General features: G+C 34.2%; 1 protein-coding gene across 22 annotated transcripts in view; it reads right to left on the bottom strand.

The window, feature by feature from the left end:
• LCORL (ligand dependent nuclear receptor corepressor like) overlaps window positions 1-25,995 on the bottom strand; it is a 188,119-nt gene that overhangs the window by 108,554 nt on the left and 53,570 nt on the right. For 11 of the 22 annotated variants that reach the window (XR_004437853.1, XM_033213860.1, XM_033213855.1 and 8 more), the window contains exons 3-4: window positions 17,245-17,324; window positions 16,179-16,308 (exon numbers count right to left, since the gene is read on the bottom strand). Coding sequence is in view for 19 of the 22 variants with exons in the window: in XM_033213860.1 (XP_033069751.1) it covers window positions 16,179-16,308; window positions 17,245-17,324 (210 nt within the window). In the remaining 3 variants the exon portion in view is untranslated. Of the gene's footprint in view, window positions 1-14,547; window positions 14,595-14,769; window positions 14,856-16,178; window positions 16,309-17,244; window positions 17,325-25,995 lie in introns of all 22 variants that reach the window. The other 11 variants (XR_004437855.1, XM_033213851.1, XM_033213854.1 and 8 more) reach the window with 5 other exon arrangements.

The raw sequence follows: 25,995 nt of genomic DNA on the forward strand, positions 1-25,995 counted from the left end.
TTTTAAGAAACCTGGATCAGGGTTTTAGATGCATTATATATAATAGCTGTGAAAATTTTCTGTACTTATGCTTTGACAACGTATATCTTATTTTTTAAAAAAAAAACCTAGGCAAAATAATTGTTACAGTAGTTTCACTCTAAAAGTTACCTAACAGCCTGCTGTTTTTATAACAGAGATAACCACTGTTTTGAACACATTTAAATACCATGAAGAACTTAAAAACTTAGTGAGACAGAACTTAAAAAGTAAGAAACAGAAAAATCAGAGAAAAGCAGACCTCGAAGATATACAGATTTTCTGAGGAGTTTTAAAAAACCAAACTCTTGTTTCCACAGCATCCTCTAACACAAAATTTGTGGCAGGAAAACTGCATATGTAAACATCAGTTCTCATAACAAAACAAAACCATGAAAACCCACCTTAGAAACTATTATTTTATAGAGCAAAATGTTAAGACATCTAACCATATGGCAACCAAGAAGGCGAATGCTGAACAGTAAACTGCTTTCACACTATCTTTTGAGTAGGCTCCTCCTTTATTTCCTTGGCTTTTTAGCAATTTTTCTGAACTGTATTACCGTATATTGTATCCTAAAATGTGTTAGACTGCTTTAGCCATGTTATTTTAAAAACCACATGCATGCATGTAATGTGTATAAACGTGCAATTTTTTAAAAAAGACTTCATTTTCCCACCACTTATGCCTAAAATGTGTAATTTAGTCATCCCATGTTGAAGAGTATGTTATGCTTTTGTTTTATGTCACAGACTTAAATTCATTCAAAACATAAATGTATTATACAAGGAACTGAAAATATAAATCTTACTAAGGTATTCCTTGCCTTTAAGGAGTTTAAAATTTACTAAGATCAATACTCTTAAGAAGATAATGACAAAATAATATCTAAAATTGACAAAGAAAGGTAAAATTCATCCTGGTAGAGTCAAAATTATCCTTAAAAATCCCTTAAATAGCCCATAAGTGCAGTCTACATCTTTTAAGGTCTACAATCTCATACATCATTGTGTATTAGGAAACATACATCTTTTAAACATGGGAATTACACTCTATTTGCAGAGATACTTAGCGTAAGTGAGGCATATAGAAACTAAGAGCTATTAAAAGAGGGAAAAAATTGCAGAGAAAAGGGGACCCATGTGTGCTGTTGGTGGAAATGTGAATTAGTATAGCCATTATGGAAAACTGGACGGAAGTTCCTCAGAAAAACTGAAAATTGAATTACTGTATGATCCAACAATCTCACTTCTGCGTATTCACCCAAAAGATCTGAAATCAGTTTGTTGATGAAATGTCTACACTCCCATGTTCATTGCAGCATTATTCACAACAGCTGAATCATGGAATCAAGCTAAGCGTCCAGCAGATGAATCTGAATAAAAATGTGGTGTGTCTACATATGTGTATACGTACACACACTCAACACACACACACACACACACAATGGGATACTATTCAGCCTTAAAGAAGGAAATTCTGTCATTTGCAACAACATGGATGGAATTGGAGAACATTATATAAAGTGCAGTAAGCCAGGCACAGAAAGATAAATATTACATGTCTTCACTTATATGTGAAATCCACAAGAATCAAATTCAAGAAGCAGAGAGCAGAAGAGTAGAATACAAGGAGTAGAGAGTAGAATCCAAAGCTGAGGGTACGGGAAACAGGGAGACAGGGTCAAAGAGCACACAATCTCGAAAGGAATATGGATTTTTTTTATATTTATTGCACAATGTGATGAATAGAGTTAAAAATAGAGCACTATACCTTTCAAAATTGCTAAGAGAGTAAATTTCAAATGTCACCACAAAAAATGTTAGGTATTTGAAGTGATGGATGGATGAACTAGCTTAATTATTCCAAGTTGTGTTCATAAATCGCTTTGTACCCCATAAATGTATGCAATTATAAATTGTCAATTTACAATAAGGACATTTTTTTAAAAGACCAATAAATCCATTAACTCCAGCATCACCATCTGTATAGGGTGTATTCTCACCAAGCATAACAGATACCCACATAGGTTTTAGTTTCTTATTATCCTCTCTCTTTTTGGCAAAGCACATCTAATTTATGTTCCATTTTGCATATACAATGTGTTACAGGAAATCTAAGAGGGAAATTTTTATTTTTGCCTGGAGGTAGTGAAAAGGAAAACAGGAAAGGAATCAGGGAATATGAAACATTTCTTCTGTGAAAGATGATTTAGAGTTTATCAAGCAAAGAGGAAATAAGAAGCAGAAAAACACTGAAGTACACATAAATATAATTGGATTTTAGTGTTGATACTAAGCAGCAGCAGATAAGATAATAATGGCTTTGTTTTAAAAGAAAGTGATAAATATGTGGAGGGTTATGGTAGAGCCAAGAAAATATGAACACCTGCATGGTCAATAAAAAAATAATATTTTAAGTAGAATCAATGGGATTGAGGGGACCTGGTAGATTCAGTTACTCAACAAGTATTTAGTGTGAAGCTTCTAATCAAGATAACTGGGGATATGGGTTATTTATATAAGGAACCTGGGCCACAGAATAGGGTTTTAAACTTCTCATTTTCTGGAGAACAGAATAGGAAACATTCATTACACATGTATTGAGCATAAATACATGTGCTAAGTACTAGAAAAAAATGATGAAATAAAAGACAGTGTCTGTCCTCAAAGATTTCATATTTTAACAGAGGAGACAGGAGTAGAAGTCAAAAGGAATAACTAAAATTTTCCAGTGTTATACATAGTACCTCCTTTGAAATTCTTGTGGGTTGCATCTGGAAGTAGATAACCTAGAAGCAGCCAGGAATATGAACTTGAAAAATCATGACCAGCAATGCGGATTGTCTATCACTAGGATGTGAGAGCCTGCAGCTTAAGGTTGTCCAGGGAGAATGCATAAAATTAAAAGGAGGATGAGAATTGAGCCTTAAGAGAATAACATTTAAGGGATGAAACAAAGAATAAGAAAATCTACCTTACCCGACGTATACCTTCCTCCTTATATCAAAGGAAAAAAAAAGGGAGAAAGTGGGAAACAATTTTCAGAGGAGTAAAGACAACTAAAAGAAAATGGTACAGTGAAAGTCAAAGGAAAGAGAGTGTCCAAGAAAGAGAGGAGTGATCAACAAAGTCAAATACTGTAGGGTCTAAGCAGCCTAAGGGCTGAGAATATGTCCTTGTTTTTGGCAAATTAAGGGGTTTAACGGACATCTGGCTTTGTGTGTATGTACTGCCCAGCAATCAAGTTTCCTATTTTTAGTACCCTAATTCCCCCTTTTCTAGGATTTAGCTAGCAGGTAGAGAGCACCATTGTAAAAAGCATACACACTTCACCTGACAACTCTAGAATTTTATGCTTTTTACACACCTGGTCTGTTTGGGCATATTCATTTTCCAGAGTGCTATTCTCATCTTTTGACTACATGTACAATCGATGTGGAAGGGGCCAGATCCCTCCTCTCCTTCTCAGTGGTGCTAAGGGTGGGCAGACAGATGTTTTAGAATGGGCCAATTAAATGAATCCTCTCAGGACTTGGAAAAACGAACACATTATGGAAGCATAAACCTGAGGTCATGCAGACTTGTTTATTATAATGTGTCCTGGGCTGTGGTTCCTCTGTATTCTTGAATTCTTTCTTATTTGCCAACCTTGGCCCTCTAGCCTCTAGATATTGTGAGAGCCCTGAATAGTCTCCCATAACCCCCTTTTCCTTAACATGGCCAAAGTTAGTAACTTTAAATCAAGCACCCTGATACAGGAGCTATCCATTTTCCTTTGCTTTCTTCTACTGAGGGAATTGTGCTCAACTGTTATTGCTATTGTAAAGCCTGTACTGGAAACAATACGCTTTCTTCTACTAACTCTTACTTCAAGTAGAATTTATACTTCTTTTAATTCCACAAAATCTATTTCTTAAATTCTCTGTTATAACAATCACACTGTATTTATAGTGTACCTCAGCTGAAGGCAATAATTCAGTGAAAGAGTTGAGTTTTAAAGGACGTACAGAAGGGTCTGAGAAACTTAAGAACTGTACAAACTACATAATTTGAGGATCACAGTTCAGTGAGTAGTTTCTGCTGACCGTGAGGCTGTAGCAACACTCCTTGTTGAATGTGAAAAACTACAGTATTGACAAATGTGTTTAAACCGCTATGCACATTTTCAATCCTGATGAACTAGAGCTTTTATGGGGGAAAAATTCCACCTCAATTTTTTTTTTAGATAAGAACAGCATTAGAACATCAAGATGTCAAAGACAGCTCAACATTACTTTTTAAGTGGAAAGTGTAAAGATGATATTAAGCTAAAACCTTTTTTGGTATACCACTTGAAAAACTCAAGAACCCTTAAGGTAATGTTAAAGGAAGGAATGCTTATTTTATGGTGTTCAAATCATAAAGCTTGGGTATAAAGGTATTCATGATGTTGTACAGAATCATTCTTTATTATTCATCAAGGAACATATGGAAGGAATTAAAGGAAGGAATGAATGGAATTCATTAAAGGAATTCATTAATGGAATTCATTAAAGGAAGGAATGCTTATTTTATGGTGTTCAAATCATAAAGTTTGGGTATAAAGGTATTCATGAGGTTGTACAGAATCATTCTTTATTATTCATCAAGGAACATATGGAGAAAGAAAATCTTTAACAAGGCACTTCTGATAATAGAACAGGCTTATGTACATCTCTTTCTGGTTAACATTATTTCTGAAGGGAATATTTAAATGGACTCTTTTGCCTTCCAATTGAATGTCATTAACGCAGCCTACAGACAAAGGACGTATCACACACTTCAAGTATATTGATGATGAATATCTGATGTGGGGTGCTAATACATTTAACACTTCTTTAATGTAGGATTTATGAAAGAGTTTTGATAAGATGATACTATTAGCCAATCAGGCTTGGTGGAAAGTATCACCGCAAACAATGAATGGAGTATGGAAGAATCTAGTACATACTTTGCTAACTTCCAGGAGTTAATGGAAATGTTGACTGTAAAGCAAAAAGTCTTACATCTTGCTAAAGGAGGCTGAATTTAATGAAATGGACAGTAGAAATGTTGAAGTTTATAACTGAAAAAATCTTTCCACTTGATGCTCATCACTAGTCAAGCAAAGAAAAAGGAGTCACAAATACTTGACACTGAATCTTAAAAAAAAAAAAAAAATTTAGACCACGCAAATAAAACGTTTGTTGTTACAAGTGAGTTTGATCATGACTGGAGAAGACTCATCACATTAAAAAATTAAACTACGAATAAAGTATTGGGTGACCAGGAGCTGAAAAAGTGCAAGTGAAGTAACTTTAAACAGTTTATTCATTCTGAGGAGTTTTTTCATCCAGTTGCTTTGTCTATTGCTTCAGTTGATGGTTCAGAGCTACTTCCATGGATTCAGACAAGGATGAACCTCGGGCATCTATTTCACTACTTCACCAGTTCACTCTGGCTTAACTCACTACCAAACAGTAATGGGAGCTAAAGCTTCTATTTCTTTTTTTAACCACCATATTTCACTCAACCAACTCTACAATCCATTAATCGGACATTTTAAAAATTGCCTTATTTATTTTGCTAAGTGCTATTGATGATCATTAATTATCTAACATTTCATTATTTGTTTACACTATAGTACATGTTCATTGGTGAAGTTACTATTTCTTTGTATGTAAAGAAACATAGACAATCTCTAACTCCCCCTTCCTGCTTTACAGTGCTACAATTTTAGATTGTTCTTTAGAGAAAAACAAACATTATATAAAACTGAAGAATGGGAATGGCAATCACCTACCACATGCCAAATCCATAATTTCTCAAAATTGCTATTATTTTAATTCCTGAAATATATTTCTCCTAAGATCTCTATGGCTTGCTACCTCAACTTTTTACATCTCTGCTCAAATGTCATCTGATTATCATTTATAAAAATGTAATCACCATCTTCATGCTTTATGTCCCTCTTTCCATTTTGTCTCCATGGCACTTATCTATATTCATATACAACCAGCACGTGAGAGGTTTGGGTGTGTGTACATATACATTCAATCACAGGTATAATTTACTTGTTTATTATTGGCCTGTCTTCACTAGAACATAAAGGTCCATGAAGACAGGGATATTTTTTCTTTGGTTCATTAGAGCAGTACCTGGCATGTAGTAGGAGCTTAGTAAATCTTTCTTAAATTAATAAACTCATCATGGACCAGAAATATGTTTTATAAAGCCCAACATGCTAGTTGTGCTTGGGGGAAAAGTCATAACTGGGGAAAAGAAAGAACTAACTTAGTAGCATTCTATACAAGAACAAACAGGTGATGATACAGTTGGTGAATTCATGAGTTACTCAAGAAAACTGGGAGAAATATCATTAAAAAGGCTTATTGAAGACACTGTAATACCAACCAGTCATATAGCACATATTAGTTCTTCTGTTACTTCCACATAAAAGTGCTTCTTCCCATTAAGTACTTAAATATAAAGAATTTTGAACAGCACATACAGATTGCTATATATTACAGGCTAATTTTACTGACTGCCATATTAGAGACAGCACAGGGAAGAAGTATTACCTAAAGACAGATGGTAAATCAAAAAATAGGGCCCCCAATAGAATTACATCTTTTTTGATGATCAGGTCTGCATTCTCACTTACTGTAATGAATTAGAATACACAAATTATTTAGAAAAACTCCTAACAAATTATATAAAGATAAATTAAAAAACCATTTATTTCCCCTCAAAAATGATTTTTAAAAACTTTTATTTTACGTTCAGGGTACATGTGCAAGTCTGTTACTACAGGCAAACTCATGTCATGGGGGTTTGGCACACAGACCATTTCAACACTCATGTACTAAGCATAATACCCAATAGTTACTTTTCCTGATCCTCTCCCTCCTATCACTTGCCTCCCATCCTCCTCCCTCAAGTAGGCCCCAGTGTCTACGGTTCTCCTCTTGTGCCATTACTTCTTATTATTTTAGATCCCACTTATAAGTGAGAACGTGATACTTTTTTTTTTTCTGTTCCTGCATTAGTTTACTAGAGATAATGGCCTCTGGCTCCATCCATGTTGCTGCAGAGGACATGATCTCATTCTTTTTCATGGCTGTATAGTATCCTATGGTATATATGAACCACATTTTCTTCATCCAGTCTACCACTGATGGGCATTTAGGTTGATTCCAAGCCTTTGCTACTGCAAACAGTGCTGTAATGAACATATGTATGCATGGGTCTTTATGGTAGAACAGTTTATAATCCTTTGGGCATACACCCAGCAATGGGATTGTTTGGTTGAATGGTAGTTCTGTTTTTAGCTCTTTGAGGAATTGCCACACTGCTTCCCACAATGCCTAAGCTAATTTACACTCCCACCAGCAATGTATAATTCTTCCCTTTTCTCCACAACTCTGACTGCATCTGTTCCCCTCAAATTTAAACATTCACCCCAAAGGATATTAGGGATGTACAAAACCACTAAAAGAATAATGACTAAACATTTCTGAAAGGAATATAGAATCACTTATATTTTCAGTATTTCTGATGGATCCCTAGAACATCTTGGAATATAAGCACTTACTTGTCATCTGCCAGGACTCACTCATGATGTTTATCTAAAGGTTCAGCATACTGCAGCTGTGAGTTACATTTTTAAAAAACCATTGAAAGGCCATCATGATTTTAAAGCGTTGATTTTGACTCTGAAAACATTTCTTTTCTAAAATGTTTAAATGCACTCAATTAACTTATTGAGTGTTAATGGTGCCAGGTACTATTCTAGGTGCTAGGGATATAACAAAACACAAAATCCCTGCCTAATTTGTTCTTATATTCCAGAAGTGGCAGATAAAAAGATTTTAAGAGGCGTCAAGGAGACTTTAAAAAAATAACATGAGGGCTGGGCACGGTGGCTCATGCCCATAATCCTAGCACTTTGGGAGGCTGAGGCAGGCAGATCTCGAGGTCAGGAGATTGAGACCATCCTGGCTAACACGGTGAAACACGATCTCTACAAAAAATACAAAAAATTAGGTGGGCGTGGTGGTGGGCACCTGTAATACCAGCTACTCGGGAGGCTGAGGCAGGAGAATGGCGTGAACCTGGGAGGCAGAGCTTGCAGTGAGCCAAGATCACGCCATTGCACTCCAGCCTGGGTGACAGAGCGAGACTGTCTCAAAAATAACATAACATAACATAACATAACATAACATAACATAACATAACGTGAAAGAGTGACTGAGACGAATTATCAGTAGGGTGGTGCGGGCAGTGCACTGTCAGGAGAGAGGCAATATTTGATGATATGAAGAAATTAGCAAAGTGCACTGGTAGAAACAGGATTCCAGACAGAGGTAATAGCAAGTGTAAAGATCCTGAGAAGAAAATAAGGTTAGCACATTTGAGGAAAAGCAAAAAGCCAGTAAGTATTCAAAAGAATGAATAATAAGATGTGGTCAAGGAAGAGGCAGAATCAGACCACATAGAGTCCTTGAGAGATTTTATTCTAAATGACATGTAAAGCCACTAAATGCTTTTGGACAGAGGAATAATGATCTGGTTGAGGCTTTAGAAACATCATTTTTCTTTCTACATAGAAAGCTGAATAGGTAAGACGGGGGAGAAGTAGAAACAAAAGGACTAGTTAGAAGGCTCTTTAGTAGTATAACCAGACCAGATGGGCCTCAGATTAAGGTGGTAGCAATGGAAATGATGAGACATGGTGAAATTTAGAATAGATTTGAAGGTAGAGACTTGATAATAGGTTGCATGTGGGCTGTAAAAGATACTGAGAAATCAAAGAAGGCTCCTGGCCTTTTGGCTTGACCAACTGAGTCACGAGTGATACCTTTCACAAAGATGGAAAAAACTGGGGAAGGGGAATAGATTAAAATCAAGTGTTCTGTTTTAGACTGGTCATTGTGTGATGCCTATTAGCCACTGTAGTGAAGAATATCAACTAGGCAGGTTAGATATACGAGTTGGTAAAGCGGGAAGAAAGGTCAGGATTAGATTGACTATGTAGTTATTAGCAGCACACATATGATAATTAAAGCCACAGGACTGAGTGAGGTCATCAAGTGAGTGAAAGTATATCAAGAAGAGAAGACAGCTGAGGACTAATTCTCAGGGCTCTTCAACATTTAAAGGTCAAGAAGAAGAAAACCAGCAAGGATCATGTGAAAGAACCAATTTGTAAGAAAGGCAACGATGCTGAAAGGCTAAGATGAGAAATGACTGGCATTCCTTTGAATAGGACAAAATGGAATTACCAGTGAAATTGATAAAACAATTTCAGCGGAGTGGTAGGAAAGAAAGTCTAACTAGGATGGACTGAAAAGAGAAGAAGGGAAGGTGGAAAGTGGAGATGGCAAAAGTATGGACAATAACAAATATTATTATAAACACCTACTGTGTGCTAGTTCTTGAAATATACTAGTTAACAAAAATTCAGTTCCTCATGGTGCTTATATTCTAGCAGAAGGCAACAGATAACAAACAAAAAATAAAACAAATAGAGTATACAGTATAATAGAAGGTGATTGTTCTACAAAAAGGAAAGAGAATTTTTAGTTGGTGGAGGTTTGAGGAGAGAGAGATAAAATAACTACCTGTAAGAGAGGAAATCGACTAGATAATGGAGACCTAGAAAAACAGCATGATTGGATGTTTTCCTCTTGTCAAGTTCAGCTATTCCAGAATAAGCATGTAGTAAATAAGCATGTAGTAAATGAGAAGTGAATTAAAACACAGATAAAATTCTGAGTGTCAAACATGACAAAGGCAAAGAGAGGAAAGGGAGTTAAGATTTTACATGAAAAATGATCATGGTTATCAAGCACAGTATCCGAACTGAGTACAGAGAGAAGTGAAATCATGAGGAGGTACTCAAGAGTGAAAGTGGTGTTTTCTACAGATTGAAGGCTGCAATGAGGTGAAAAAATAAATTGGATACCTGCACAAATAATCCCATTAAAAAGTGGGTAAAGGACCTAAATAGACATTTCTTTTTTTTTTTTTTTTTTTGAGACGGAGTCTTGCTCTGCCACCCAGGCTGGAGTGCAGTGGCCGGATCTCAGCTCACTGCAAGCTCCGCCTCCGGGTTTATGCCATTCTCCTGCCTCAGCCTCCCGAGTAGCTGGGACTACAGGCGCCCGCCACCTCGCCCGGCTAGTTTTTTGTATTTTTAAGTAGAGACAGGGTTTCACCGTATTAGCCAGGATGGTCTCGATCTCCTGACCTCGTGATCCGCCCGTCTCGGCCTCCCAAAGTGCTGGGACTAAATAGACATTTCTTATAAGAAAGCACACAAATGGACAACAGGCATATGAAACAAATGTTCAGCATCACTAATCATCAGGGAAATAAATGCAATTCAAAACCACAATGAGACATCATCTTACCCCAGTTAGACTGGGTATTATAAAACAGACAAATAATAACAAATGCTGGCTTATAAGAAGGGGAAAGGGAACTCTTTTACAGTTTCTAGGAGTGTACATTGTACAGCCACTATAGAAAATAGTACGGAAGTTTCTCGAAAAACTAAAAATAGAACTACCATACAATCCAGCAACCCCACTACTGGGTATCTACCCAAATAAAAGGAAATCAGTATATAAAGAGATACCTGCATCCCCATGTTTACTGCAGTACTATTCACAATAGCCAAGTTATGAATTTAACCTAAATGTCTGCGAATGGATAAAGAAAATGTGGTATATCTACATAATAGAATACTATTCAGTCATAAAAAGAACAAAATCCTGCCATCTGCAGCAAAATGGACAGCCATTAAGCTAAATGAAATAAGAAAGGCACAAAAAGACATATATCACATGTTCTCATTCATATGTGGGAGCTTAAGAAAATGCTGACCTCCATAGAGGTAGAGAGTAAAATGATATTTATCACAGGCTGGCAAGGGTGGGAGGGGATGAAGAGGTTGGGTGCAAATCTACACAGTTAACTAGAAGGAGTAAGTTTTAGTGTCTGATGGCACAGTAGGGTGACTACAGTTAAGAACAATATATTGTATTTTTCAAAATAGAAGCAAAGATGTGAAATGTTCTCAACACAAAAATAACTATTTGAGGTGATGGATATTCTAAATACCCTAATTTGTTATTACACATTTCATGCATGTATCAAAATATCACATGCATCCTGTAAATATGTATAAATATTATGTATCAATACAATAAATAAAAAATAAATAGTGGAATGAGAGTATTGGGATAAGATGGTAGTCAGAGAAAGGGATAGGTAAAATTAGACTTGGGAGGTGATAAAGGTATAGGAATGTGGGAAAAGGTGGCTAGAGTAGAATAAAGGAAAAGAATGTTGGAAATGAAGAGATCAAGTAATGGAGAGGCCAGGGTGTAGATGTATCAGCTACATAGAATTTGAAGTCAACATGAGCTATGATGGGAATAGTACTGGGGAGGAAGAAAGCAAAAAGCCTGGTAGAGACAATAATGTAGATGGAATACTTTAATGCCATGGCTTCAAAAAACGTCATGGTTTTGAGCAAGCAGGGCAGATATAAAGATTTTGGAGGTTGCCTGTCAGTTGCCTCCTTATGTTACACAAAGTAAGCAATTAAAAACAATCAGCAAGTGAGAAGGCTATAAAAGCATCCTTTATGAACACATAGGCTTCAATTAAGAGTAATAAAGAAAGAGGAACACTCAGAGAAGAGACTGAGGGATTCTGTTGATGGAAGACCAGAAGTTCCAGAAGACAAAGTAGAAAGAATTTGGGTGATTGTAAAGGGGTAGAAGACTGGGTCAAATTAGGGAATTAAAAAGCCAAAGGGAGATAAGAATCTGGGTGATGATGAACTGGTAGATTTCCTTTAATTCCTTCTACGGATGGACTCGCAAGTAAAAGGGAGATTTTTATCAGAAATGTAAAAAGTCTTCAATCTGGTTCTAATTTTAAGTGTGTTCTCAGAATTTGTTTACTATCTTACAGATACCTGGTAAGAAAAGGAGAAAAATCTTTTCATGAACACCTCTGAATGCAGCTTGTAATGGTATATCAGTTATTTTACGACACTTAAAATTCCCTGAGAGTTCCAAAAGGACAACCTATATAAGAGAAATTCAAAGTATGACCACAATGACATCACAAAGGAACACTTATATAAGAAATACTTAAGGCCCGAATGAATCATGTTAAATTTACACAGTCAATCAAGGATGTCTGCATTTAGAGAAAAGTAATCTAAAAGATTAACACTACCTGTTTTTAAGAAATCAATTACTTTATCATCAGTCATAACCCAACTGGTTAGTGAACCATACTAGTATTTATATCATGCTAGAGTACAAAACAAAACAACAGTTTGAAAGGAAAAGGGCCTGTGTTTCCAAAAGGTATGGGAAAAAAAAAAGTGTTTAATATAAAACCTGGCTATCAATTAACTTAAGGGAAAAGAGTTCATTCATAGGAGCTTTCAACTAACGGCATCAAATTCATCAAGAAGGTCTTCAGGAAAAAAACACAGAATTGTGGGTACGTGAATACTAAGCATGTGTGGGTATTAAAGCAGGAAAAACATATTACATTTTGATGAAGGATGACTTTGTTATATAGATAGCAGTATGATTCTTTCAGCTACTACGTACATATTATCTGTCCAATTTAGTCAAGTCCAGCAGCCTTCAATTTAAAAATAAAAGATGAGACATCTTCCTGAATCATAAGCCAGTGACTTAAACATTTCAGGTGATCAGAGAATCTGCAGCTAAAGGTCAAAATAACTTAGTTTACATTTCATGAGGATACCTGTGGACAAGGCATTTTATAGCTATATGCCTATGTTTATCAACATTCCAAACAAACTGACTGATACTCAAACTATACCCAGTAATACTTTAAGTACAAAGCAGAGAAAGGTAACTACATGTATGTACAAAATAATTTACTTCTTCAAAACAGAACAAATGAAGTACTAATACTACTGAATATTTGGAGAAACTGAAAGATAGCTAGGTAGAGTTTATCTTAGTATTCATTTATTCACCCAAGAAATAGTAACTCAGGACCTAAGATGCAGGTACTGTCCTAGTTGCTGAGATTCTGCAATAAACAAAACAAAGTCCCTGTTATTATGGCGATTTCCATTCTACTCTAGCACTCTACTTAATTTTAGTGTTAATCTCTAGAAGGAATTCAATTTTTAAACATTTCTAAAGTAAAGAATATACAAAATTAGTTAAAAGTTCACCTTTGTCCTAGAACATCCTTCTTTGCATTTGACTTATTCAACCCTGAAAGAGTATTTTTGACTAGCTTCTAAATACAATGAATTGCTTGAGCTGTATTTAAGCAATATGCTTCTTCCAGTCTTGAGAAGGTTTAATGCCAGTGGCATTCCTACAACCTATCTATTATTAAGCACTACAAGGGAATTAATCACTGAAATTGTTCAGAAGCCACATGAACAGAAAATAGAAACCTATGAGAAATATAGAATATTCTTCATAGTTCCTCTCTAGTCTGCTTAATTCAAATAAAGTAATTCTAATCCTAGTCTGCCAACTAGTGGAGAATGGGAAGTGTTTTCTACTTAGTACTTAAAAGAATCTAGGTGCTCCTCACACAGAACACTGTTCATTTTTTGAACTTCTTCTGGATGACTCAAATGTTCAGCACACATTTAAAAATCATGGTATTTAACTTCTCTAAGCTTCATTGTTCCTACCTATTAAACAGTACCTACCTCTTAGTATTGTTTTGGCATTAAATGAGATAGAGCATAAAAAAGGGTTAGTTCTCAATCACAACTGATGATATCAATCATCATCATTATCCCAGGTAGTGATATTCTCAATAGTAATCGCTTATATTTATCATTAGCACCATCTCAAAAAGCATAAGTTGTGAAAGACAATAAATTAGTTACCATAAGGATATTAAAAGAGTTCTTTATGTTTTAGCAAGATGATCAACATGCATATGTTCCTCAAACTAAGCAAAAGATTTAAAGTACCAGGAATACTAATGCTATCCTTATCCAGGATCCCTAAAAATGACTGCATTGGGATATTTTCAGGGGAAAAAAAATCTGCACTAAAAAGATGTTTTAACAACATGTTAAAATGCTACTCCAAAGACTCAGAAGTATTTCCTGTCTTTAAAATAATATTTCTTGCCTTTCACTTCAAAGTAGAGTTAATAGTAGAACTCAAATGGCAAACTAAAAAAGGAGTTAAGACCATTTAAAAGATATTGTTATTATCTTCTAGCCCCATCTTGGTCAGACCATTTGGAAATCTCTAAAATGATTTTATTGAAAGCAAATTTAAAAAGCCCAAGTAAACAAGCAGAAAATCTTTTATGTTTAATTAAATTTGGAAAGTGATGAATTACAAATAAAGAAATTAACAAAGGCCCAAAATAAAGCAAAAACACTAAGAAGAATCTTTAATTTAAAAACTCTGCAATCTTTCAAAAGATGTTGAAGAAATCCAGAAATGGAGAGGTCACTAAATATCCAAGAACACTCACCCAACCATTGGTAGGAGACCTCTTGGAGACCCAGATGCTTGAACCAGCTGAAATAGTACCAAGTTTTTACTGATTACTCTTAATAGGGCAATGGAGCATAGGTTAACTCCATACTATCAAAAATTAAAGGCTATTACTATTGATAATTCTAGTTATTACCATTACAAATGACTCAAAGGAAAAAGAGACTGAGTAATGAGTTCCAAGGTAAATGAAACTTACTGTGTGCATGTGTGTAAATGTGTACATTTCTTCCAGTTCTCTTAGTGATACAAGTCTGATAACATAATTCTTCCTGTAAGTGAATACTAACAGAATAAAATTTTCTAAATTAATGTTATAAAATCCTTAAAGAAAGCATGTAAAATTATTGTTTTAAAGAGATGAGGTCTTGTTGCCCAGTCTGGCCTTGAACAACTGGGCAGAAGCAATTCTCCCACCTCAGCCCACCTATTAGCTGGGACTATAGTTACGTGCCACTGCACCTGGCTGTATAACATTTTTAACACTGTACTAAAAATTCTGGAAAAAAAATTGATTTTTAAAGATAATGCGAATTTCTCAACAGTAACACAAAAGAAAAGATTTTCAGTCTTTTGCTCTTAAAAATTATATAGTTCTTAATTTTAGGCCTTTAAATTATATTAATGACTCTTTTAATAAGAGGATTTCCATATTTCAACATATAAAAGAACACTTAAGACTAAACAAAAGACTCTTGTGTCACAGGCAAGTACTATTTTAAACATTATTGATTTAAACATGAAAGTTATCAATTTAGTAGAAAAATATCTGGTGATATCTCATTCCAAAGAGTTTGAGTAAAATAGGGTCAACAAGTAGATGATGGCAATATGGTAATATTTTCTTAATCTCAAAGTTGAGAGAGAGGATAATCCCCCAACCTAAACATGCACCATAACTTACGAAGGTCCAGGTGGTAAAAATAAGACACTCTATTACTGTGGGAACAGCCAAGAACAAAACATGAAAGGTTCTACATTTCTCTAATTCTCCCAAGTAACTAAAATATAAAAACTACTGCTGCTTGATATATGTGTGTAAAGTAAGGGAACAAGTAAAACAAAAGCTCTTTGGTTTGAGTAGTTTGGAGAAACAAGAAATAAAAAAGAACATTGATTTTTTTTTAATGTCTACTAAGCAAATTCAAGTTACCAAATAAATATTGAAATAGCAAGTCAGTAAATATACTCCAACCAAGCTGATAAGTGATTTAACTATTACATTATCAGGTATGGCTTTGCAATATAGTATTATATAACTTATTGAACATCAAACAAATTTTGAAGTGTTCAAGACAGCAATACAATAAGAAAGATCAGAAGCATAAGGAAAAATTTTTAAAGGTGCCTATAGTAGATGAGGAAAATGTGTGATAAAGTCAGAGAGATATTTGAAAACAGAATGCTGAAGAGGAATGCCTAATACAAGACTAGTACTAGAATGACTGAGACTCCTACTGTCCCTAAAAATATAAAAATTAAGAATAAAGAAAGAAATAATAAAGAGTGAAGTAGAGAGGTTGACATATAAAAACCTTTTGTGTAAAAAAATTCAAACATTTTATATCTCTATTGGAAATTTTAAATGACAAAGCATACCAATATTACCTTTCTTTCGAAAGAGTGCATTTAGGTAATTTTCTGCTTGGCATTCAATCTTATCAGTGTTGGACTGGCCCTGAGATGATAGCTCCTCTGTCGGTGTTGACTGTGAAGAATCAAGAGATGGTATACAATCCTAAAAGTGTAAGAAAACAACAACATCCAGAATCATTTTTTAATTCAAACATGAAATTCCATTAAAAAAGACAAAAAATTAATGCTCTAAATGCTCATTTGATCTACCCTTTAAATTGTACCAAATTAGAGAGAGGGAACACAAATTTCAGAATAAGAGTCAGGAAAAAAGAAATAGCTCTGATAGAGAGTCAAAATAACCTTATTCCTTAGAAGAACTATAGCCAAAAAAAAAAAAAAAAGAGCATATAAGACAAACTGGTGAATAAATTCACTGTATTAGCATGCCAGTAATGTAATCCTGTCAGAGTTTTAACAACAAAGCAGTTGTGTTTACGCACTAATCTGACCAAAATTGGTACAAGTTCTCAAGTTTTCATTTCTTCTCAGCCCTTCTCACAACGGTAGAAAAGAAATCAGGATTTCCCACCACACAAGAAGATGCTGGTTGCATAGTTTATGCCCTGTATGCAGTAGACACTTACACATTTCATCATTTACACAGGAGATAATTATGACATCCAAAAGACTTCAAGAGTAAGTGAAAGGCTAAAAGTAGCACATTGTTCCCCTACTATTAATTTCTAAGAAATCAGACTGTAGGGTGGTCTCAGACCAAAGTAGGCCTTCAAGCTCATCCCTCTATACCTAAATACAAAATAGACCTGAACTAAACTTCATGAGTCAGGGAACAGTAAGAAAGAAATGTGAAATAAATAAGTAAAAAAAGAAGAGTTTTCTAGGATTTTTACCTGCAAGTTAAGCTAAATGTTAGATTTCTAACATAAGACTTTAAAATATTATTTTCATTTACCAAAATCAAATATTTAAACTTCCACTGTGAGTCACAAATTTTCAAAACAAATTGAGATTAAAAAAAAAACTGTGTTACAATTGTGCATTAGTTTAAAGATAATTTCATAGCACTAAAACTTACACTGACTGCTTCTCTCTGTAGGTTACAAAATGAACATTTTTCATCCATAGACCAGTCAGTCAGCTCTTCTGGTTCACAGTCTTTAAAAGAGGGAAAAAATTCATTAAATATACTAACTTTATTAAAACAAATAAAATTACCACTCTCCACAGCAATGGCTCACATAATAATTTTTTAAAAACTAACAATAAGGGGAGAAGAACTAACTTTAAAATTAAACTCATGACATCTAGAAATAAACAGAGAAGGCTGTAAGGAGAGTAATCTGCACTATTATGGGACAAAATAGCAAGAACAATGAGCTGGTTATAAATTAACAATTTTCCAACAATAGGGTTTTAAATGTCATCTAACTTTCTGAAAGAGTCAACTTATCATTGTGCTTTAATTTTATTTTTGCTATGAAAGAAATCAGAACAAAGGGGGAGATATCTGGAGGAAATAAACTTTGCACACCATGAAAGACAACATAAAATAGAGAAATAGAAGAAAGCACCAGAAAAGCCCACAGATTTCAGAAAATGGAATGATGCCCAAGGAAATAAGTAAAAGTCTATAGCTCAAAAGTCAGAACGGTTTTTTATTACCTTGTTTAAAGGCTTTGTTACAAGAATTAAGAGTAAAAACCAGGTAAACAAATAAGTATATTATTTAATATAAAACATGAATTTTTTTTCCCAGAAGAATATTCCTTACATTCCAACTGTTGTAATATGTTAGAGAATTTCTGGAAAACAAAAATGGTTCCTACTGAATTTTATGAAGGTATAATAACATTGTCATCCTAAATATATTTGGCATAGACATGATTTTAAAACTTAACCCTTGCAGCAGAAACTCTCCCCAATTGCTATTCCCAAATAAATTCATATGCAGAACCTCAAACACAAAATCATTACCATCTAAGGCAGCTATACTGCAACTAATTTGAAAAACACTGGTCTATCACTGCAATTTTCATACTTTTGAAATATATAATGAAGCTGAATACTTGTTTCTGCTAAAATGCACAGAAAATAAAGTTTTTCTTTTTTTGGAATGATAATGAATAAATACTAGTTGGGATCAGTAGCTAGGACTCCCCCAAATCAACCCAGAAACACTGATCAGAAAAGGAGATAATATGTTGGAATATAAAGAATATACTAACAACTCCCTTTAATTTCTGCAGTAGTACACAAATATATTACTAATATCTACATAAACTTAGAGCAGGGAATGGGAACTAAGATGCAGTGTAGGGTAATGGAAAGATAACTGGATTTGAAGTTTCTGAAAATGTGGGGTGGAATCCCACTTACTAGTTTAAGCTTTTCAAGCCACAAAGTTGTTCTGATTATCTCATATGTGAGTAAGGATCACATCACCTAACTTATGGATTAAATGAAAAAATGTAAAAATACTTTATAAACTATGAAGCACCATACAAAAGCCAGTTATAAACAAGATAGAATTACCAGTCATTATTTTTTAATCCTATATCATTGTAGTTGTATTTAATAAGGTCAGTTTACAGAAAGATTTTACTTAAATTTTCATTAAGAAAACTGGTCACTTTTGGTAAAATCTGACAAATCAAAAAGTTTCAACATTCCATATAATTAAAAACCCAGCTCCTATAGAACTGTAGCTATGTAGCCTTACGTAGGTTTCAAACTTTTATCGCCTCACTAGGACAGAATCACCATACAACGTAAGAGGAACTTGGGACCTAACACTTATGTGAAAATGTTATTCCCCACTCACAGCCTGGAGTCCAGCTTAACCAGATCATCCATAAGCATGAAAAAGATTCTGGAGTTGTTTTGGAACTGCTGTGCCAAAAACATGATTCATATGCCAAGCATAACATAATCTTGATAGGTCAAGGAAATCTTACTGCCTTTTAAAAAAAAAAAATCAGTGTCTCATTAATTTTTGGAAAACAGCTTGTAGGTTTCAGGAAGGGGTATTTTTAAAAAATAGCTATAAGGTTTCATAAAGTTTCAGTGATAAATATCCTCGATCAAGGGCCAACAATTTTAGATTAAGACAATTGCCAGTTTTAAGATAGTATCAAGGCATGCTGAGATTGTTACTTATTTTAGATATTTTAGGAGTTCTTCAAGAAAATGTAAATTATAACAAATGCTTACACAGTCAAATAAATGGCAATGAAAAATCAATTGAATATAAAGACCATTAAATTTTTCTGAGTTCAAAATGTATAGCTTTACTTACAAATATTTAATCACTCTTTCTATATTAACTTTTTATTTTAAGCCAGACAAATGATGTTTGGTGGGATAAATTTTTCTAGATGTGAAAATAGCTTTTGAAAAATCAGCTCTAGGCCAGATTTTCACTCTCCCCAGGTTATCTTTCATGTCATTAAAAACTAAATAAATGCTGAAATAAAACATTCATTTTAATATCTCAAACAATGAATAAGATACTCATCTCTAAAATATGTTATCTCTCTTTTTGAAACTGTAATGCATAAACTCAAAAAATGTTAAAATATATATCTCATAGAAATAGCTTCATTAGTAAAAGGTGATGTCATAATGAAAACTAATAGTTAATGAATGACAAAGATCAACCTTTCCACCACGGATACATACTCTTATAGTTAAAATCTGCCTTGAATCATTTTATCTAATCCAGATTTTGAAATAGGAGAACCCTAGTACTGAACTTTTTGTGGCTTTTCCACATACTCATGTAGCCTCAGTCAGGCAAGTTAATTTCTCTTGAGTTTTAGATTCTTTGTTTGAAAAAGAGAATAATCATTGCATTATTAAAGCTGTAGTAAAAATTAAAGCATGTGTAAAACACCTCAACAGATGTTATTTTTATTTTCTTCTAAATAACCTCATTATTAATAAATAATTTTTGAGTGTTTTAATGCTTTTTGGTCCCTATATCCACAGGCTGTAAATTTAGCGTTTCCAAAGACAAAGTTCAGTGAAAAATGAAAAAGAATACTGAGCTAGATTTTTCATGAAGATCATGAAACACTGGTTATAACTGTGTTGGTCTGAGGGAAAGATACTGATCAGTAGGCGATACAACTAAAAACTAATTTTTCATTATGAAATTACATATTAATTATATTGAAAAGTACAAAGGAAAAAAGAATAATCCCATCATCCATAGACAATGATTAACATTTTGCTATAGATTCTTCTAGTTTATATTTTATGTCACTTAAAAAAACTAGGATCAGCTGGTTCATTGGGGAAAAAAATCAGTAAAATTAATAAACCTCCAGCCCAGTCTGGCTAGCCAATCAAGAAAAAAAGAGAAAACACAAAGTTTTAATATTGGAAATGAAAGAGTGGCCATCACATTGATCCTATGGACATTATAAGGATAATAAATGAGTATTATGAACAACATCATGCTTACAAACTTGACAACTTTAAATAAAATGGACCAATTCCTCAGAAGACACAAACTACCAAATCTCACACAAGGTAAGATAGATAACCTCAACAGCCCTATATCTATTAAAGAAATTAATAATTAAAAACCTGAAACAGAAAGCACTAACCCAGATGATTTCCATACAATCTGTCTCTAAAAACAGCAGCAGGGGAAATATTTCTTCACTTACTCTATGAATCCATCATTGTCCAAATATCAAACTCTGTCTGAATAGATACATCACCCAAGAAGATACATAGTGGCAACTAAGCATATGAAAAGATGCTGAATATCATGTCATTAGGGAACTGCAAATTAAGGCAATGAAATACCACTATATACCTGTTAGAATGGTTAAAATCCAAAACACTGACATCAAATATTGGTGAGGATGTGGAGCAACAGGAACTTTCATTCATTGTGGGTGGGAATGCAAAATGGTACAGTTACCATTGAAGATACCCTTACAGTTTCTTACAAAACTAAACATAGTCTATCAATGACGCTCCTAAATATTTATCCAAATGAGTTGAAACATTTTGTCCACAAAAAAATTTGCCTGTGAGTGTTTATAGAAGTCTTATTCCTAATAGTCAAATCTTGAAAGTGAGCAAGATGTGTTTCAATAAGTGAATGAATAAGCAAACTGTGGGTACATCTATACAAGGCAATATTATTCAGCAATAAATAGACATGAAAAGTAATAGAGGACCCTTAAATGAACATTTCTTTTTTTTTTTTTTTTTTTTTTTTTTTTTTGAGACGGAGTCTCGCTCTGTGGCCCAGGCTAGAGTGCAGTGGCCGGATCTCAGCTCACTGCAAGCTCCACCTCCCGGGTTCACGCCATTCTCCTGCCTCAGCCTCCCGGGTAGCTGGGACTACAGGCGCCGCCACCTCGCTTGGCTAGTTTTTTGTATTTTTAGTAGAGACAGGGTTTCACCGTGTTAGCCAGGATGGTCTCGATCTCCTGACCTCGTGATCCGCCCGTCTCAGCCTCCCAAAGTGCTGGGATTACAGGCTTGAGCCACCGTGCCCGGCCTTAAATGAACGTTTCTAAGTGAAAGAAGCAAATCTTCAGAAGCTACATACTGTGATTCCAACTATACGACATTCTAAAAAAGACAAAACTTTAGAGACCATAAAAAGATTAGTGTTTGCCACAGGTTTGGGGAAGTGGGAGGTATGACTAGGTAGAGTTTACGAGACGTTTTTTGGCAGCAATATGCACTGTGTCTGATACTATAATGATGGATTAATGGCACTATGCATTAGGCAAAACTCATAAAACAGAACAACACACAAAGAGTGACCCTAGTGTAAACTGTGGAATTTTGTTAATAATAATGTATCAATTGGTTCAACAAAATATGCTAATATATACGGACCTGAAGGCAGAGGAAAGAGAGTACATGGAAACTCTGTACTTTCTACTCAATTTTTTTCTGTAAATTTAAAATTGCTCTAAAATATTTTAGTTTAAAAAATTAAAATAATATTATCCCTTTATGCTTATTTACCACAAATATTTCGCATACTCAAAGTAATTTTTGGTTAATATAGTCCAACAAAAAGATGCACTACAATTTATTTAGCCAAATCTTATTACTGAATATTTAGCCTGTTTCTCCAGTCTTTGTATTACAAGCATTATGATGACTATACTCAAGGGGAGTCTTTACCTCAGGTAAGTATGTATCAAATACCAGGTTGGTGGAAAGGTAATCGCAGTTTCTGCCTTTAGATTTATTTGCCATTTGCCATTACTTTTTTTTTTTTTTTGAAATGGAGTTCCACTCTGTCGCCCAGGCTGGAGTGCACTGGCACAACCTCGGCTCACTGCAACCTCCGCCCGCCTCCCAGTTTCAAATGATTCTCCTGCCTCAGCCTCCTGAGCAGCTGGGATTATAGGCGCCCGCCATTACGCCTGGCTAATTTTTGTATTTTTAGTAGAGATGGGGTTTTACCATGTTGGCCAGGCTGGTCTCAAGCTCCTGACCTCAAGTGATCTGCCTGCCTCGGCCTCCCAAAATGCTGAGATTACAGGCGTGAGCCACTGCACCCAGCCATTAGCCATTACTTTTTATTGACATTACTTTCGAATGTTAAAAGTAATGGCAAAAATCATGATTACATTTGCACCAACTTAAACATACATATGTGATAAGGGCTAATATAATTTGTAACTAATAATAAAATAGCATTAGATTCTCTGGTTTTAATTATATAATATAAATAATCATCAATTCATATTAGAAAACTATCAACTTCTCAGTAAATACTAGGCCATGAGTTCCTAGTAAGAAGAGATTTTACTTATGCACCTTTTATTCCTTACTGCTAATCACAGCACTTAACACAAAATAAGCATTGAAAATATTTCATCAAACAAGTGTTATTAAAAAGTAGTTTTATTGTCTCCATAGTGTTAACAGGTAGAAAAAATGATATTAAGCCAAGCATATTAAATTTCAGTGTTATAAGTCAGGGGTCAGCAAACCTTTTCTATAAACAGCCAAACAGTAAATATTTTAGGTTTGTGCAAGCCATACGGTCTCTTCACAACTACTTAATTCCATCATTATAGTATAAAAGCAGCCATAGTCACAGAATGAGTGAGACTATGTACAATACAACTTTATTTGAAAAATTAAACTTGAACTTCATATAATTTTCATGAAATATTAACTTTTTTAACCATTAAAACATGTAAGAACCACTTTTAGTTCATAAGCCATTCAAAAACAATCAATAAGCTGGATTTAACCCACGTGCTGTAACTTGCAAATCTCTGATACAAATAATGCCTTTGATACGTTGCCACACCTAGAGAAAAAACAGTAAGCATTTATCAGTTTCCACAGGCATAATGCATTGAGGTTCATGCGACATACATTCTATTCATATTTTTGTAAATATACATAGCCAAGTATATAAAATCAGATGACCCCTTCCCCCAACTAGATGAAAGAAACTGGCCTACCAATAAGACACAAAAGATTAAGGTAGGAAACGAGTAATTTATGCTTAAAAAGTCCTATGATGGCAGAAGTGCAGTTAGGGTAGATGGAGGAGCAAGACAGGCATAGAGTACTGGGAACTTTTCTAAAAGTACACAAATGTGTGAAGTTTGTGACTTCTTTGGAGACCTCACTCCAAAAAGAGAATAATTATGCTTTCTTCATAAGGATAGTCACAAGACAGACTAAAGAAGATTTTGTTTCTAACAAATTAAAAATAAGCAGCACTCAAAAGTTTCTTTCAAAACCACTCAATCTGGAGGCGGTTGTGAATCAAATTCAAAAATTAAAATGTAAACTTCTCAAAACAAGAGCATGTAAGATAAAAAGTCTTTACCTTTAAAACGCTGTGCCAAAGTTGATTTTTAAGGTAGTAGGATGAAGTTTAGAATATATTTTTCAAGAGAAAAGAGTAGGTTTGCAAACTAAAAGTGTATTTAACTTAAATGTATATAATATGTATTTAATTTCATAACTAAAAAGAATTCAGGATAATATACAAGAATATACAAGAATTATATTATCTTGAAGGATGGCTGAAGAAACATCAAGCATGGGTTAAATTCTTGATTCTTTAGATTTTTCCTTTGTTCATTCGTAAACTCAGCAGAAAAACTGGTTAAACTAAAATTAGCATTGCTTAAATATTTCAGACAAAAATATTTAATTCAGTGCAAAACTATGTTAAAATAAGAAATGATTAAAATTAAGAGATTTCAGAAAAAAAGCTCTCTTAAGCCAAAAGAATAATAAAACACTGGAATGGGTACATTTTGGAGTCTCCACTCTTAAAGTCATGTTGTGTATGGCTATCCTTCCATCTGACTGATAATATTTTGTTGGGATATATTTCATATACACTTTCAGCTTTGTGATTCAAAACTGAATTACCCTGCTCAACATTAATAAAGATGAGCAGTAAACTTCTGACTACTCCCACCATCACCACTATCACTTCCTTAACTTAAAACATGTATTTATACAAAAAAGAGAAGGATCCTTAGTGATACTTTGTGTCCCAGTAGAATGGAAAGTACCATAGTATGGTAGAACAGCACATAAAACTGACCAGATACAAGATCCAGAAATAGCTCATTCAAAAATCAAAGCAGAAAATCTACACCAACACTACTCACTTTGTAAATGAACTGTACTCCAAAATTTCAGATATATATACAAAAATGTTCTCTCCTTGTGCTCTACATTTCCAAACAAGCTATAAAACAGCTAACCTGTTTATATGGTATTGCAATTACATCACAGATCAAAAGCTTCCAAGAGTATCTGAGCTGCAGCCTTTGGAAGAGGAGGCTATAATAAATAGCGAACAGTATAATGTAAAATATAAAACTCTGAATACACAAGGTAGTATTTCCTGGAGTGGCAATCTGAGCTGCCTGTATCATGAGCAATAGAATGTAACAGCTACAAACCTGTAACCTACATTGCCCAACAGCAGCCAGGAGCCCGAGGGCTTCAAGGGGCAATAAAGACACTTTAGAGCACTGACTAGTTACTACAAATACAAGGTTTAATGCCTTGTCTTCAAGGTTTGAGAACCTCAAAGGCCTTAAAGCTGTTGCAATACATTTAAGATAATCCACAAGTTCTTTGAAAACCTCATGGGAAAGACTGAAAACATGCTATGTTCCTATATTCTTGGAAGATCTCATTCCCATTCCAAGGACAGTTTAAGAAAACACAGGTTATATGTGAAAGAAAGTGTTTACACATATGAGAACCCAAATAAAATCCTATTTCCTTTATGGTTCTGTAATTTAAAATATCGGATAAAGTTCATCTGATATTCCACACTAGCATTACACATATAATATGATCAAAATCACTGAAAAAACTAATTGTTGGTAAAACTAGATAATGATCTTAGTTTAGTCAGCCATAGACCTCCCTTTCCAATACTGGTAAGAGTTTCAGTAAGAAAAATACAAAGTGTGCTTTTTAAAAGTTTCATAATTTTCATATTTTAAAAATTATATAATACATGTTTGATTTTGGAAGAAGCCACATATATAAAAGGAAACCAAAACTATCCATAATCCATACTTCAAATATAACCACGACAAACATGTTGGTGTCTTTTCCTTCTAGTCCATTTACAATGAAAACATACATACTTTCTTTTTTAGTTTTTGTTTTGTTTACAAAAACAGAATGAGTCAATATACATTATATATATACTGCACTTGCTTTTCTTCAGTCTAACAATTCTTCCGCATCATTAATAAACTCAACAAAACTGTTAATAACTGCATATATCCCAATTATAAATATAAAATATTAAATAGCCCCTTTTTAAATACATAAT

The sequence above is a fragment of the Trachypithecus francoisi genome, unplaced genomic scaffold (assembly GCF_009764315.1).
Source record: "Trachypithecus francoisi isolate TF-2019V2 unplaced genomic scaffold, Tfra_2.0 Lachesis_group1, whole genome shotgun sequence".
In the NCBI taxonomy this organism is placed as follows: domain Eukaryota; kingdom Metazoa; phylum Chordata; class Mammalia; order Primates; family Cercopithecidae; genus Trachypithecus; species Trachypithecus francoisi.